The sequence below is a fragment of the Fopius arisanus genome, unplaced genomic scaffold, assembly GCF_000806365.1.
Source record: "Fopius arisanus strain USDA-PBARC FA_bdor unplaced genomic scaffold, ASM80636v1 scaffold00040, whole genome shotgun sequence".
Taxonomy (NCBI): domain Eukaryota; kingdom Metazoa; phylum Arthropoda; class Insecta; order Hymenoptera; family Braconidae; genus Fopius; species Fopius arisanus.
In genome coordinates, this window is record NW_011887779.1 from 1,037,994 (window position 1) to 1,055,971 (window position 17,978).

The 17,978-nt window shown below is 38.5% G+C and overlaps 1 protein-coding gene across 1 annotated transcript in view; it reads left to right on the forward strand.

Annotated features, from left to right (window-relative positions):
* The window catches only part of LOC105266681 (nuclear hormone receptor E75), a 39,565-nt gene extending 36,398 nt beyond the window's left edge, over positions 1–3,167 (forward strand). The window contains exon 6 of the mRNA XM_011305025.1: positions 1–3,167. Coding sequence (XP_011303327.1) covers positions 1–1,275 — 1,275 coding nt within the window. The 3' untranslated portion in view covers positions 1,276–3,167.
* The last annotated feature ends 14,811 nt before the right edge of the window (positions 3,168–17,978 follow it).

Genomic DNA, 17,978 nt, shown 5'->3' on the forward strand with positions numbered 1-17,978 from the left:
CAACAACAACAACAACAACAACAACAACAACAAAGCCAACACACAAATGTGCAGCAGTGGCCAATGGAGGAGGAGCCAGTTGCATCATGGGGATCAGCATCAGATGTGACTCTGGACGAGGCTGTTAAGAGCCCATTGGGCAGTGTATCGAGTACTGAGAGCACATGTAGTGGTGAGGTCGCTTCTCTTACGGAATACCATCATGCACCTGGTCATCATGCCTCAAGTGCACCCCTTCTTGCGGCCACTCTGGCCGGTGGCCTCTGTCCTCACAGACGTCGTGCTAACTCAGGCAGCACGAGTTCAGGTGATGACGAACATCACCGTGCAACAATGTCGAAAACACCGCAACCACAGGCTCAATGTCCACGATTCCGTAAACTCGATTCACCGAGTGACAGTGGCATTGAGTCCGGCACCGAAAAACCCGATAAACCAGCGAGCAGCAGTGCAAGCAGCGCACCAACATCAGTCTGCTCAAGTCCAAGATCTGAGGACAAAGAAGTTGAAGATATGCCGGTGTTGAAGAGAGTACTTCAAGCACCACCACTATACGACACCAATTCTCTGATGGATGAGGCATACAAGCCACACAAAAAATTTCGAGCGCTCAGGCAGAAGGACAGCGCTGAGGCTGAGCCAGTCATTGTGCAGCAGCAATCGCAGCTTCATCTTCATCTTACATCACCACCAACGAGAAGTCCAACACAGCAGAGTGCGAGTTTGTTGAGCAGTACTCACTCGACACTAGCTAAGAGCCTTATGGAGGGCCCAAGGATGACTGCTGAACAGCTCAAACGTACTGATATAATTCACAATTACATTATGAGGGGTGAGGCTAGTCCGAGATCACCAGCTGCATCCCCATCACCTGCTGAACAGTGCGCATCTACGACAACTCTGAGTGCACGATCGCCTCAAGCTTCACAGGGGCTCCTGCAGTGTGCAACAACTGGTTACTCAAGGTGGCCGGCTACATCCGTTATCACAACGACAACTGGAGCTAGACAACAATCTTCCGGCTCTGGCTATCTTGTTGTCAATTCACCAGCATCACCGAGGTATTTATCTGTTGCTGCATCAAGTACAAGTAGTACGAGTCCAAGGCCAACTTCGAGTACGACACTAGTTTTATCGGGTTGTCCTAGTAATATGATGGAATTACAAGTAGATATTGCTGATAGTCAACAACCCCTTAATCTATCGAAAAAATCACCGTCCCCATCGCCGAGGCCATTCGTTGGACCCTGCAAGGCTCTCTCACTTGAGGCGTAGTGCTATTGTCAGACTCAAGTTGAGTTGTGATTTAGCCTACCTTAAAAAAAAAACAAACTTTTTTTTATTTCTATCCTTATTCCGGGGGGATCATTTGCTCCCCAAACCAGTGGAATGGAAAAAAATGTAATTTTTTTGTCCTTTTTTTCCTTCTCTTGACGTATGATAAATAAAAAGTGCCAGGACGCTCTGAGCGCGTGACAAACCAAATAATTTATTATTTAAAGGAGATACGATGGGGGCTAATTTCTGGGGAAGGGGTGGCCCCAGAGCGAGCCAAACACCTCCTCAAGTCCCTGTCTCTATTTATGAATGAATAGTGCTAAAAAAAATATTTCGAATAGGGTCAAAGTGCGACTACACTTGTGTATAAATAAAAAGGGTATTGATGGGTCTAGGCGCTTTTGAGTGATTGCATTCAACGCAATGCCGTGACAAATTTTATCTGAGATAACAACTGTCTTATTTACCTATATACCTGTTTAACTAATGTTGAATGGATAAGAAATATAAACACAGATATAGTGGTTAGCGTACGGAGAGATGTGAATTTTTCGGAGCCCTAATGAAAAATTGATTGAAAATGAAAAAAAAAAACGTAATAAATAAGATTGAATGTTACAGAAAATTAATAATCTATTACATGTGATAATCACGGATATCGCGCATCCTGTACAGTCTCCACCTCATTCATCAATCATTTACTCTATTATTATTGAATATTAATAGATTAATAAGTAATTAAGTAATATTATTGTTATTTAAGGGTAAAATGTAATCAATCGTAAACGTTATCATCCCGTGTGTATGTATATTCTGTAGGGGACACGGGAAGGAAAGAATATTTTTTTTTCCTTTCTTTTCATTTCACGTGGAAGAAACGATGTGCTAGTTGTTGTGTACATGTGTGGGTATGAGTGGAGAGAGTAAGTCGGGGAAATTGAATGGAATTGTAGTGAGTGGGTGATAATGATAAGTTTATGGAGAAAAAAGAAATATATTTGAAGGAAAAGAAATAAATGAATAAATCATTCATTAAATGAAAAAAGAAAAACATTGTCAAGAGTTATAATTGGGAGGAATTGGAGTACTGATAATTTCAAGGAGTTTTGTTATGAGACTGACCGGTCCCTTGTGGCCCTCCAGTTTGCAATTACCGTACCTTTATACCATGTGTCGTATCTGTAATGAAAAGATATGAGGAGCAAAAATAAATTTACAGACAAGTAATTAGTCTCTGAATACGTCGTGTAGATGATTTAGGGCTTTAGTTTGGTTGAGAAAAAGAAAAAAACAAAACACGAAGAATTATATCGAGAACTGCAATTGCAATGACTAATTATTTCGTGTGGATGCGGAAGTACGAACTCTGGATGTATCGACGAGGCACTTGTAAATAATAAACGTTAAGGAAACTTGAGTTTATCGGTAGGTGTGAGTGGAAGAGAAATTCATTTTTTTTTTCCATAAAAATTGAAAGAGGAATAAATACGAAAATTTCAGCAATAATACAATCCAACTGAATTGAAACAATCCAATCATTCCCCTGTCCCCTGGAAATTTCGCGAATTGCCACCGCAAATTAGCACACAATCGCAGAACAAAACATTGAGGAAAGATAATATCGATTTTATTGTCTTTGCAGGTGTATAATTAACTATTGTACCACGAAGTCATTCCCATGAGCACACAATCTGCCCCCCCCCCCTCTATTTTAGGGATAAACTCATTGATTAAACGCGAATCAATGAATTCAAATGGATATTGTTTTGCCCTTCATTTTCATCAATTTATCAGTGAAAGTCCCTCTGTGTTGATTACGCAAATGAATCCATACAGTACTCTGAATTAAAGGAACAAAGTAATAATGAATAAAACCATGAAAAAAAAAATGATACAAAAACCCCCTAGCATTGATATTCGTAATACTGTTATGCATAAACTACACATAATTATTATAGTAAACGATACATAAAGTATGATATATTTCTCTATCGATTAAGACGGAAAATACAAGAAAAAAAAATGCAGTTTGTTGTTTCTGGTGAACAAAAAATAAGAATAAAAACTAAAGTAATAAAGTGAAATAAAAGTACTACGCATGAATACCAAGCAGCCCCGCATATTGCCCAGTGAGCACGTCATTTTGTACGCTTGGGAGTTGTGAGGTCGTCTGAATAAACATTGTCTGGTGAATTATACATAAAAAATCATTTTTTTTTTATTTCTCCTCTACCCTCCAAACAATCGTAAACCTGAGACTGATGTATGTCCTTTGTCTTGACTTTTCTCAACTGCCTTGAACTGAGAAGAGACATTTGTTGCACGAAGGTCCTGAGTCAAATACTGATAAGAGACATCGTTTCATCACTCCCAAGGATTCTGCTCCGTTCAAACAATCTGATGAAAATTTTGCCGTTATTTCAATGGGACACATCACTTCGCCAGAAATTGTCAAATTGCACCGTTGAGTTGATCTCTGATTCATACAACTATTTTCATTCTATTCTTGGACTTGATATTGAACAAATGCAGACAGATTTTTCTGATTACTGGGGGGACCTAGTACTTTTTTTATTTTTTAGTACAATATACTCCAATTTTCCACCTACACTATCAATGGGTCATCCTCGTGCTCACGCAGAAAGTGGCGATGCGCGTGTCAATGGGTGGGCGGTTGTTGCTAGGACAACCTTCACGGGGTTGAGTTTTGTATGGTTTCCATGAACTCTGAACTTCAATTGAATCATTCGTTCCGAGGGAAATTTACCCGACATCTCATAAAAATTATGCGACTGGAAAATCTAGGAAATAATTGTGAGAAGTTTCTATCTAGTCTTTTACCCTATAGAGTGAGCGATTTTTTCCTGCATTTAATTGAAAACTCTAATAAAATCAGGCAGAAGTAAATTTTTTAAGTCGACCGACCATTTAATTTCCTCGTAAATGACTGGGAGTGTACAATAAAATGTCAACGAGTTGTTAGCTGTCTTCTTGGAGAATCCGTCGGATATTCGAAAGTGTTATACAGTGACAACTTTATAACACTCAGTAGCACTCAGTGATCATTATCGACAGAATTCCAAACTCGCCGAGAAATGGCATGACAAATGCAATTATAAACTCTTAGTAAAAACAAATAACTTGTGGATTATCTCAGAGATGATTCGCGATGTTGTAGGAGGGACTTTACATGCAACACGCTTGAGGAGTTGATAAATGAGCTGAACCTCGGCCTTCGTGTTTTCATTCATAAGAGCGGAACCAGAATTTATTATTGTTCTCCTCGCATTTTGGAAATAAAATAATACAAATTGCGTAATACAAATTCAACGAGTGTTAATTATCATCCGCCCTGATGAGACGAAGAAAAAAAAAAATTTATCGGTGAGACCATAAACTTCAAGGTCCCAACATAATGATGATAATTTATCCTTGGCACGATAAAGTGTACACTGTACACAAGTTCGATGAATACCAACAAAAGTCTGAAAATAGGCGATATTTCAGGGGCATTATTAGTCCCCTCAAATTAACCCAGTCGATTCCCCCACTGGCCTCCACCCACACCCGTCAATTTAATATAAAAAAGGCAAAAACCCACCCACCTCTTACCAACAACATTCATTTATACAAAAATAGTTCTAGCCCGTTTTAAGTTTTTTCCACCTTGTCCTTATACAGAGAATTGACTCTTCTCTTTCACTTTTAATCCGCAGGAAGTTGTAGAATCGGAGAATTTTTTCAAGTCTTTAAATAAAAAAAATTTCTGAGCAGATTTTGTGAATTATCATATTGGGAGATAATTTATTGAAAAAAAAACAAATGAAAATGAAAATGGTGATTATTGTGGATAAATGAAGAATCACGTTCCCTGGCCAACTTAACATTCCCAGACTGGACCCAGGTTGTGGAGCCTTCGGGACGCCCTCGCACTCGTTTTATTCCCCCTTTTTTCAATATATATTCATTTTTTTTTCTCTTCGTCCCCCCGTTGGTTCCCTTGGCTTTGGTTGGGCTCCTGAGAGATCACTGGCCTCCCTTTTTCTTCGTCGACCAATGTTCGGTGTGTGTGTCTCGACCAGAGCGTTCAAGGTCCAACCGAGGTCGCAGACCGCGTATTCGTCCCTTACACACTACCTAACTCTGGCGATGCCAATTCAAGTCAAGAATAATGACAAATAGTAAATGGTAATGCGACGTGCATTTCACTGTGTGAGATCAACTGTGGTCGTGAAAAACCTCCTCGACCCCTCATCCTACAGCAAATAGGTAAGAGGTCTTTGTACCGGGGGGATATTGTAGTTTCTCTTCATCAGCTTTTCCACTTTTATGACCTTCGCGCTGAATTGCACCCCTACTTACTTCATCGAGGACCTTCTATCCGTGGTCACTTACTTCAAAGTAATTGGAAACGCACTGAATTGCTCGAGCATCAGGAATTATCAAAAGGCACACTGACTCCCTTGATTTTTTTTACTCCAATATCAGGGTGAATTTTGCAACAATTTTTTTTTTCCCACATTCATTTTTTTCAGGGGTAATCAGGTGGAGGAGGGGATCAAGGTGGTCGAAAGAACGATATACCAGTTTTGGTTGTGAAAGAGGATAGATGACCTAGAGCAGGTCTTTGTTGTCTCGGGAGACATCTACCCCCACTGGTCCCACTATTTTTAGGTCTTAGTTTTGTCTATTCCAAAAATGGGGAATCGATTTTGATTTTTTTTTTTCAGGCCCAACCCCCCACGACCGATTTCCTTGAAGTCTGAAGGTCGTCTGTATTTTATTTATTGTTATTTTTATTTATTTTGTCCTCCGTTCAGTTTGTTTATTTGATATTTGCCTTCTCTTCCCCGATTATAATGCCTTACGGTCTGCAGACGGTGGATTCATTTTAATAGAGGTAAAACGATTCTCGGTCAGGTCTAGATGACGGAGTAAACGGAATGGGAATAAAAAAAAAACGGGGGAAAAAAAGAGGAGGAGACAAATGCGACGAAGGGCAAGGGAAGTCGTCGAGGCCGTTTAACGATGAGATGGAGGGTCATATACTGATTTGAGTTTCTGAGTTGTGCGACAAAGCCCGATATGTCGGGGGAACAATGGCTCATAACCCCAACGATGTTTCAGTCGAAGGCCAAAAATTTGCATAAATGACACGTTGAGCTAGTGTCACACATCCCAATATCTCCGAGAGAATATTTACTCTGCAAACCCCCTCATTTTATTCACCTGCTCTTCCCTTCACAAAAAAAAAAATATCACATTTCTATATAATAACGCAACTCAAGAATTAATTTCTCAAATCGGTGGTCGTCCATTATTGTGATACGATTTTCGACCAACCAAGACTTAAAAGTATTAAAAAAAAAACAATTCGCAATAGGTATATGCGCTATACTATAACTAAATGCATATTTATTCTGGTTGGTTATTTTTTCAAGGTTTTACAAAATTTAATTTCAGGAGAAATATGAAAAAATTAATCAGAATAGAAACAAATGATGAATCTGAAATGTCTCTCATACAACCCACTTCTCTACGTGCCATTCTTTCTCTCAATTTCCAGACAATATTTCATCCACGAAAATGAGGTATTTACGCAAAGGGAAAGAACCCTCTGGTATCCTATCCTGAAGTGTATGTGATGTGATGGTGCCACGCTTTATTTTTTCCATGAGCGATGATTTCATCCCCCACAGGGAGGTGAGTCCATTCCTTCAAGGCCAGACCTTTTCATTCTTCCACGCGCCTGATTTCTTCCGGGTCTGTCAAGTCTCCCCTCGAAACCTTGAACTCGAATCGAACATCTACGCAGCAAATTTCTACCCTCGTTTTTTTCCCTCTGACAAAACCCTCCGGAGACAACAAAACACGTGACAAGGGCAACATCCCATCATCATTTTTATTTTCACACGGAAACCGTATACGGATAAATGACTTTTTCACTCATAGAAAAAAAATACACTGAAGCACTACAGCCAATTCAATAATCATAATTTAACTTAATTTTTTCCTCTTCTCCTTCGAGAAAATTGAAAAAAAAAGGTCAAATACGTTGTGAAGTTTGTCTGAGCCCTGGGCAAATGGGCTTCATCTCTTCCTCCATCCCCCGGGGTATGATAGCCTTCGTACCAAGAAAGACGAAGGAACCCTCCGACGTCTTGACCTTGAAGCCTAGGGGTTGAAATGATATCACCAAGGGAAATTGAAGGAAACAAAGCAGAAAAACAAGTTTCAACATGCGTTGGCCACTATTGGAAATGGGAGGATTAAATAATAAAGAAAAACTCAGTTAAATGTAATTGTCACGCAAATATACTTTTATTTTAATGTCACGAGGAAGGACTGTCTTTACTCTCTGGTGAACTATAGAAGACTAACTTTAATTATGACTATGCAAAGGCAAGAGAAATTAGTAATCAATATGAAGAAGAAAGAATCCTCTGTTCTTTCTTTCTTCCTAGGAAAACTGTATTTATGTTTGGGCCTTCCTGACTCCACCTACATCGATTGGTTTTTGTATATATAAGTATTGAGTTGCTTAAGATAAATAGTTTATATTAACTCAATATTTCAACAGCCACCCTCTGCAGGGATGAGAAAGAAAGCACTCCATTTTCTCCATTTTCTCGATTCAAGAAATAACAACAAAGTTATGAAGAAATGAATATTTGGGCATTGAATTGTATATGAGCTTTTAGTCAAGTCTCGATAATTTCGTGACGTTTGTCGGTCTTATGCGAGATTAACTGATGATTTCCTATCCGAATGTCTTATACCGGCGATATGCATTGCTCGAAGGTCAACGGGACCTTGAAGAAGGTATTAATATATCGACTTATGGAGGTGATACTGGAATGACCCCCAGCAATTTATCCGGCAAAATGACAAAAATTTTTGCTCAAAATATCGAATAAATACAGCGACACTCAGCACCGTCTCCAAACAATAAACATTATTTTTCCGGTGGAATATAAACCTTCGAGCGTTAAGAGGATAAAGAAGAGAGGGAGAGAATGGTGAAAAAAAAAGAAGGAGACAAAAATAAGCGACCTTAACTTTGATCCCCATCTCACCCACAATAGCACCGCGTGTCCGTCTGCGACGAACGTCTAAATTCTCGTGAAGCCGTTAAGCTGTTTTTTTTATTTTTTGTTATCATTATTATTATTATCATTATTATTATTATTATTATTGCGTCGTATCAAGGACAACACGGGGTAATCAAATTGGCTAGATTCGGGTTTTCTTCGGAAGAAGTTGCGGAATATCTCAGGATCTCGTAGTGAGAATTTTTGAAATTTTCGCAAATGAATTGAATTGAATTTCAGTGATAATAATATATCGTCATAATTTTCTAACCGTGCGGTAACCTAAGGTTAAACAATAAAATCAATGATTTGTCGATACATTTTGCCTTCAACCTTGGACGCCGGGGTAATGGCTTCACACATAGCCTGCCCCAAGGTCAATGTAGTTTTACAGTCTTATCGAACTAGAGCATGTACAGCAATTGTTTACCATACAGGAGGCACCTCACATATTCGATCAACACTTTACATTATCATTTCGATCTTCCAATTTCCAATCTATTTCAGGACTGAGAATCTAATTAACGCGTTGACAAACGCGTTGATAGAGTGAGGAAGAGCAAAAACATTGACGCACGTACTTATTTGATCACTTGAAATTGACCTCTCAATGTCGAATTGTTTTTCATTATCGTACGCATAATATTATTGCTGAACTTTTATCATCGATCGAGTGGTATTTATTGATCAGCAATTCGCCTTGAAATCACCGGAACTCAGCACTCAAATAAAGAATAAGAATAACGAACAGTCAACTCCACCTTCGTATTATTCTCACAAAATTATCAGCATTATCAATCTCCAATCGCAATAATCACTGGGAATTAATGATCGATGTGAATTCGCCGTCATGACGCGAGTCTCGCAATTACTATCAATAAAATCTAATCGGTTTTTCATTGCAAGGTCATCGCATTATCCCGATCATTGATCATTCTTTTAATTAACATGTTTTATGTTTACCAGGCCGATTCTTTCGTTAATGAGTGCTTTTTTCATATCGGAACATTGAATTGAATTATTTTCGCAATGTATTAGAGTATGGTGGGATCGGGAGGTTTATCGGGAGCAATGAATAATTGACACTAATTTTCCACTTGCAGGAGAAAATATGTGTATCGGGTAAATTGTGATTTATTGATTTGTCGGATGTGAGTCTGCAACCATGGTCATCGCTCGATCACCACTTGGGAAACTCTACACCCCAATGAATACCGAATCTTCTGGTCATGGTCTAATGAATCCATAGCAACGTGATTACTCATTATACCGTTAGTAGGTGATGTAGATTTTAAGCCCCAGAGTCCAACGTTAGTCTATTCACCCCAAACTCAGAGAGAACTTGTTTTTCCTATGGTGTTTATCATTATCATGCATTATGTCTCATTCCCTCCGAGAACTTGATGAATTTCCACGAAGAAGAAAATATTTCTCTCAATTTTTCCATTTTATAAACGGAATAATTTTCAGTGAAATACGGATAGATTAGAGAGAAGATTAAGATTAATTATCTTAATAATCATCTAATCTCTTGATCGGTGTGGAATAACTTGGGTCTTATTGTGTCTCTCGGGGTTCAACGGTCGGGCATGAGTAGGCAAAAAGTCAGAATATTAATTCGTTTCTTTCACAAGTGATGACACCATAACTCGTTAACGGATCGTCTAAAGAGCTGAATTTATTGAAAGCAGCTTGATATAAATAATTTTTGTATTCAAAGTTGTTAGTGATGGTTTAGGGCTAAAAAAAACCGGTGAAAACATAAATGATAATTTCATTATCTTGGGGACAGTACTGAGAAGTATTTCCTCCTTCCCCATTGCGACACCCCATGTTTCATTAAATCAGAGTGAAATTCAATTGAATTGACTCATTACAGTCAACGCACTTGGGTCATTCACCCGGCGCACTTGAACCTTCAGGGTCAGACACGTACGTTAAGAGGGTTCTGTACACATGGTACCATTTAGTTTTGCTTTATCTCTTAACTCGCCGTCTCCCCCACTAAACCTCATCCATCTTCTCAACTCTTATCTCACCTAGATAACGCCTATTTGTACCCATGAACGGAAAAATTGGGTTAACAGTTTTGTTTATTGTATTACGCACAGCAGGAGATGATGTTACCATCATCACCATTTGATTTTAAATCAGAAGATGGAAAAATAATGTCGAAATGATGAGGGACGGAGGCGCGATATTCCTATTCTAAAAGGGATACCCTTGGCAAAATCGATTATCTCGAAAATCTCGAAATCAGGAAGCCGCGATTCCTCATTGGTTCGCCTCAAGTGGCGCAAGATTACAAAATCGTAACTCTCGTATCTTAAAATGCCCATTGGTATTTCCGGGCATCAGATTGTCACTCTGAGAATACAATCTGTGCGATTGAATTCCGAATAAGTGAAAACAGAGGTTTGGGTAGAATAGATAATGCCGTCGAGTCAACCAGATTTCATTCTCATTGTGCGACATTTTTCATTCGACCTTCGGAGTGGGGGGACAGACACAGTATGACCTCTGTTTGGTGCCCCTGATAAAAATTCAATTCCATTATCAGTGACAATTGAAATGAATGCGTAAAAAATATCGCAATGGCATTTCAAGAGCAAAAATACACACTTTTGGCAATCTTAGACTTGACTTGGATTAAATTGAAGAATTGATTTGTAAGAAATGCGAAAAACAAGCTGTCAAGCAACTCGAGTAAAATCCAGTTAAGCTCATTCAATTCAATTTTCCACAAAAAGGTTGTGCCGTAAAATCGTCCCTTCGATTGGGCAGCAACACCGGAGATTTTTAAATCCGGAAATTCCGTGGACAATGATGATTACTCGTGTCCTTCTGGAGTGATACCGCGTGTGAGAAGGTTCAAGGCTTTGCACATGCCGATTGTCATGTGATTTGGGCTTACGTCATCCTCCATCGACCCGAGGTCCTATCAATAAACGACAGTGTCAAGTCCACCAAGGTCTCAGTCCAACTTGATTCTCTTAATTCTCCACTGAAGGACAACGATCTCCCGAGTCCCGGGACCTTCGCTCAACGTCTCTTCTCTTCTCTTCTCTTCTCTTTCAATAAACACGTGTAATGAAATTTCACCGATCTACACACCCAAAAATCAATGGCGCAATCAAATCCCCATTGACCGATCTCAGGTTATCAGTAGAAAGCTGAGCTCTGAAAAATAAATCATCAAAAACTTGTGTGAAGACTGCTCGATACCTTGTCGTCCCTAAATTTCCCTGCACTTAAAATTCAGACTCAAAAATCAAATTCAATGACAGTTCATCTATTGCTTTTTGCTTCTGAAATTGTCATTCTTGCAAATTGTCAATTCATTGGAGTCTTTTTTTCTCTGAGCCAGTACTGTCCTCGCGTGTATTTCCAGAAATCTATATGCACCGACTCTCACATATGTTTTTGCTCTTATGTACAACGGGCCTAGTTTATCATGGAGATCATTACCCCTCAACCTTATCCAAATAGCGAAAAAAATGAGAGTACGGAAATCAAATTAATTATCCAGGTGTGTTAAGGGAACTTGGAAAATAGTGACATATTCCAGTTAAAGTTGGGCAATCACATCGTACTTTCATTCGATTATGCCTCACTGCCTTAAAAAAAATGGTGAATTTTTTAGGGAATTACTATATAAAGGAAAATGAAAGGAAATCCAATTGGATCGTCAATAGAGGAGAAGAAAAATGCTGTTGTAATTTCCAGTTGATTTTCATGATGACATAATGTCTCGGACCTTACACGACGTTTCTGTGTGAATTGACGACGAGATCTCCAGTTGAATAAATGGCCACGTGGTGGGATGATCGTTATAAAACACCAGCTGACATTCCACGGGAATTTGCGAACAACCGGTCATTGACCCCGACGACTCTTTGAAAATTATTGACCGTCTGACTTAATTAAAAAATTTCCCCTTACGTCCAATAACTTCCCCCGTCCTTCGATTCATTCCCATCGACGTAAAAACATTGAATAAACTCGAGGTAAAAACATTAAGAAACACCTTAAAAATTGTACCTTTCGAGCCGATGTACTCTCGGCATCTACTTGTCCCTTTTATCCTTTTTTTCTCCAGACTCACTCTTCCCCTTTGGCCATGTCTGGTTACTTACTTGACCCGGTGAATTCTAACAAGGAGCTACCAAAAAAACTTATTGAAGTCATTCGTCTACTGGATGATTCACTCTGAGTGTTCGTCGTTTGACTTGACCTCTCCTCAACCGTCTCCTCGAATGATCAATTTAATTTGCAGGATAAAAGGAGCATTTACGACCAGCCTCTGAAATCCGTAATCCGAATCTAATGGTAATTGTATATAAGAATGCCAGCAGAATTGAGGTGTATTGATTTTGTGGAAGCCTGGTTCATCGATAAAAAACATTTTTATACAAGATCAATTAAACTGTTCTATTAAAATATATCCATACATGGTTTCCCATTCTTTCCCAGCTACTTTATTACTAGCCTAAGCTATTTCATAACCATTTGATGAGAGGTACGGTGAGTGGACTCCAGGAAGAGTGATCTTACGAATAGTTCGTAACTTTTAATTAGCGGGTTTGTACTTTTTTTGAGCGGAAAGAGTGGAAAAATAATGTGGAAGATTGAATGTTCCGAGGCGCCGATGCCAACGACCCCTGGAAATCCTTCGACGAGACGAGACGCCCCCGCGGATTCACAAGTCTTTTATCTCTCAATCCCCCACCCCCTTCTCCCTGCATTGAACATTGACACTCACACGAATGAGACAGTTTATATTTTCAATCTGTCGTTATCTCTTTCTATGAATTCATGCGCATTAAAATGGCGGGAAAGGAGTGATAAAAATGTGAGAAATACACCCCTTTTAAGCTTTACGAGACTCAGATTTCTGATTTTGAGAATTCACTGGATTTAACAGCCACTGCAATCTCCTATTGCGACGGCTACAAAAATTTGTCCCTCAAATGGATAATAAATAAGCATGTTCACTTTGACTCCCGGGTACCACTCCATTACTCCATTATTTTCATTAATTCTCTCGAGAAATTTTATTAACAAATTGATAATGAAAGTGGCCATTAAAATTTGACCTTGGCGTTATCATGGGGATGAAATCAAGTGTCTCTGGTTGCGAACCCAACAATATGAATACTGACAAAGGACAAATGAAATCACATCAATGTATCGTGTTATAAACCGGATATTGAGTGTCACAATTGCTCTCCCTTCATGAATGTCTTGACAATGATAGTGTCTGATTTCCTGTTATCCAATGAAGAAATAAGTTTCAACTATATGAGCACAGCCAATGAATCGCGTGGGGGATCGATATGACACTCGAGTGGCCCGTGAGTCAGGGTATTAAATATACGACGTGGTGTCGTCTGCCACTTGTTTTTTTTTTTTTTTATTTTTTTAATCGGCGTTTCTACGTGGGCCATTGGAGGCCCGATACGAGTGAATCATTCGATCAGAAATAATGTTATCCTCTATCAAACGAATAACAACATATTTAAAATATCTCTACTTTTTTCGAGTGATGCATCATCGAAGAGGGTGATTAAAAAATATAAAAATTTTAATATAATATTTTGTTGTACAGTAGAGCGAGCAATTCGTTCTTCTTAAATAGGCCTAATGTTTTACATTTTTAATTACTCCATTTGGGGGAATTGCGCGGCATGTCTTTACTCCGACATACTGCATCAATTTGATGATTTATTGCAGGCCTAGTGACAATAGAGAACTCATTTTGAGAGGTATTGGAATATGGATGTAAGCGAACAAATAAAACCGAAGACACAGTGAAATACTTTATCGAATATTCTTTATTAGCACGAGGAAGGTACGTCTTAACTTGAGGACCGTTGTCCAGAGACTAAAAACTATTTAAAAGGGAAAAACTCTCTCAGGGAAAAGAATAAAGCGAAAAACAATTTTTCAGCATATGTTTAGGATTAAATCAGTCTCGGGTTCGGAGTACAACCGATCGTAAATTAGTTCCTTAGTAGAGCTGTTTTTCCAGAATGTTTAGGATGGTGTCAAGTAAATTTTGTAGGACAATGAAAGAGCTGTACTCAAATATTCCAACAAGTAGCTCTCAACGGTAGCTCAATATTCTAATTTTCCTTAGGTGTTCGCACTAATTTCCGATGAATAAAATATCCACGTCTAACGAAATATCGTACCTCATTGAGTCCCTCATCTCTTATCCGAGCCACTCAGCATTCCAAGAAGCCTTCGTCTCGCTATCGTTGTCCTTGACTCCCCCCAAACAGTCCGGCACGTGCGATTTCTGCGGTAGTCAAAGATATAACTACCGTTTTTCATTCTTTTTTGCTCGCTCGTCAGGCGTGTTCAAAAGACACGGACATTATTATTAGAGACTGGGTGATCTTTGGAATTGCGCAAGGTCATCGTCGGCCATTTTTTTTTCTTTCGGTACGACATCATCTTCGGCACTGGAAGTCTGCTGTGACCTAGGGAACGTGTTGTTCGCGACACGTGGCCCATAAATATTTAATGCAAAATACGTTGTCAACAATATTATGTGATCATCACGGTATTTTTCGCTTTGGTTTTTGTTCAGAGAGAAATGATGAGGCGATAGGATTTTTTCCGAGTGAAAATATCAGATTATGTAATCTTCAGTGTCAATCGGGTCGAAATCATTACTGAAATGAGGAATTTCATGAAAATATTTCCATTTGAAAATATGTTGACTCCATTCATCGCGAGGATTTATATTCAAAGCCATTGAAGTTTAATGGACCTAACAATTTCTTATTCTTTTGCTAATAATTGAAGAAAATCGGACGCCATTTTGCTGTACACCGTCATCGACATTTTGCTCTGCCTGAATCTCATCTAATTTCATGACCGATTCGTTCACGTCAATCGTCCATTATGTGATCTTCAGGGGTGAATAATTGGTGATATTTTGGGAACTGGACCTTGACGCATGTCTATTATGACTCAGACTTTAAATGAATATCGCTTTCAATTTTATGTGGAATTTTCACTAGACATATAGCAGAAATTTCGGAATTTTTTTGGGTGCCAATTGTTCTGAAATTCCAGATCATTGAAGGTAACATTGAAAATTAAAATGATATTGTGCTTGAAATTGTCTTGACATTTTTTAACAGTTGAATTTGCAATCAACCTTGACAGTCGGGAATTCCGTGGCGATTGTGTGGGGTGAAGTGCAATCAGTTGGAAAAGTCAGTGCACGGAAACAAGAGTGCATTAATGTTGTTAATAAAAAAAAAACGCCAATCGGAAACAGACGATTGGTGGTTGGAATTATTTGCGCATAATCCCGTCTCGACGTCCAATGCACCATGGAATAATACCAAGTGTATGAATTTCAATACCAATGAAGTGATTAATGTTTAATATCAATAAGCGGAGAAAAATTGATATGGAGTTGAACACTGATGACCTTGTCCTTGGAATTAATCTTCTCGTTATCGGACATTGGTTTGTGTTTTCGCGTGTAATGGTATTATTTCAGGGTCTTACGGTTCGGGAATTTTTTTTATTTAACCAAATCGGGGATAAAAAGAACTGAATGTTTAAAAATATTTTCAAATTATCTCAGTGTCTTCGAACAGTCTTCGACAGCTGGATTTATGAGTTTTCGGTGTTGCCTTGAGTGCGTTAATTAACACATAAATAATTGTTATCGCGAGGTCAAGGCTCCCGGACTCGCCTTCGCGTTCAAAACTTGGATATTAAGTCTCACATTCGTGAGTTATTCTGTATTATTTGGTTTTGAATTTGTCTGTAGTGTCTCAACCAATAGCCCGGTGTCCGCAACCAACTAAAATTATTCCGCAAGGCCAACCGACCGGCGATAATTTTTTTCCTACTGTTTTTTTTTTCTTTTTTCATTTTTTAAAAAGTGTGACTTTGCGGCCTTCGCAATGCTATTATAAATTTTTGATATTTTTGTGAAAAACAAAGCTAAAGTCCAAGTGACATTAGTGCTTTTTTGGAAACGAATGTTTTATTGTCGATGTCACAAGCGCAAAAAATACAAGATTGCGTCATCAGCTCTAGTTGTCACAATGTCAAAGCAAATGTTCGTGAAAGTACATGTGTATATGTGAGGATTAGGTGGGAATACCTCGACAGCTGGAAGGGGAATCTAGAGAGAATCTAGATGGAATCTAGAGGGATAACGTAACAAGTGCTGTCAAGAAGTGGAGGAAAACGTGACCGAGAGACTGACGCTAACTTGTGCCCCTCCGATTGCCCGTGACCACGTGGCCTTGTTCAACCTTTTTAACAAATTACTACTGATGTACAATCCCACTTGTCATCATGAACTTGAACTCATAATCCACCCCGAGTAGACAATCCCCGGAAAAATTCTGTGAGAAGAAATAAATTCACAACTTGCAGTGTAAAATTGCTTTCAATTTTCCACCCCATTTTTTTTTCTCTCATTATTTTTTCATATTGTCAGCCAAAAGCGTCTCAATTATGTATTTCCCATTTTAAAATTTACAAAAATCATATTCTCAGGAAAATTAAAGATTTTGGAAAAATAAAAACAATTCGGTCGCAATTTTTTACAACGTGACATGCCCAATTACTGAAGATCTCGTAATCATTCGATAGTTTGTTTTTTTTTTTTTCAGATAAAATGCGTCCTTGAATTTTCCTGAATGACGTCACAAAGCGATAAGAGTTATCGGTAATTTTCCATCGCAATACTCGTTACACGTGGATCCCCGGAAGTATTTGGTTCTAACCGATGAGGGACGTAGAGATTGAAATGAAAAAAAAAAAAAAGAATTACTCTACATTCTTCTCTCCCTTTAGAAAGTAAAACCGCATATAAATACGAGAAGATCAAACTTTTTTGCACGCAATTATTCAGATGTACGATGTGTGCATCTCCATTAAAATAATGGATATTCTAACGCATCAAATTGGCCGATCTCTTGCCATTTGGAATCGTAATTATTACAACTATATTCAGATGTTTAATTGTTCCTAGAAAAAAAAAAAGAGTAATCATTTAGCATTTTAAAGTGCATAATAAATTTGAATGACAAGTCTAGAAAAATAAGTGAAGAATATCGAAGCCTCAGTGTTTCTATTTCTTTTTCTTAAGTCATCTAACCTTGAAATACATCATATCATTCAGAGTTAAAAGAATTCTTTGGATGAATAATTTTGCAGAAGTTGATTTTTTTTTAATCTACAGAAGCACGCGTCAATGCCAGTCTTTGTTCGAAGTAAAAGTTGTAAAAACGTGGAGTTAGAAAGAGGTGAACACACGAGATAATCGATTGGATAATCATTGACGAATCACAAATTAGGTCGACACGTGCGTTAGATGCATAGATATTCCGAGGGGTCTTTAACTGCGAATTTGAGGTGTAAAGATTTAAAAATGGCGCAGTATGTTCGTGATTTCCGTACATTTCATCAGAGTTTTACGTAGTTTTTAGGTGGTTTCGTGAATTATTTTCTCCGTGTGATTCACCTGGTCATTTCCAAGGCGATTGGCCCCTCGGGATCACTTATGATTTTTATAACATCGGGTGGATGGGAGAGTGCGACGGCGCGAGATAAAACCGCCTATTA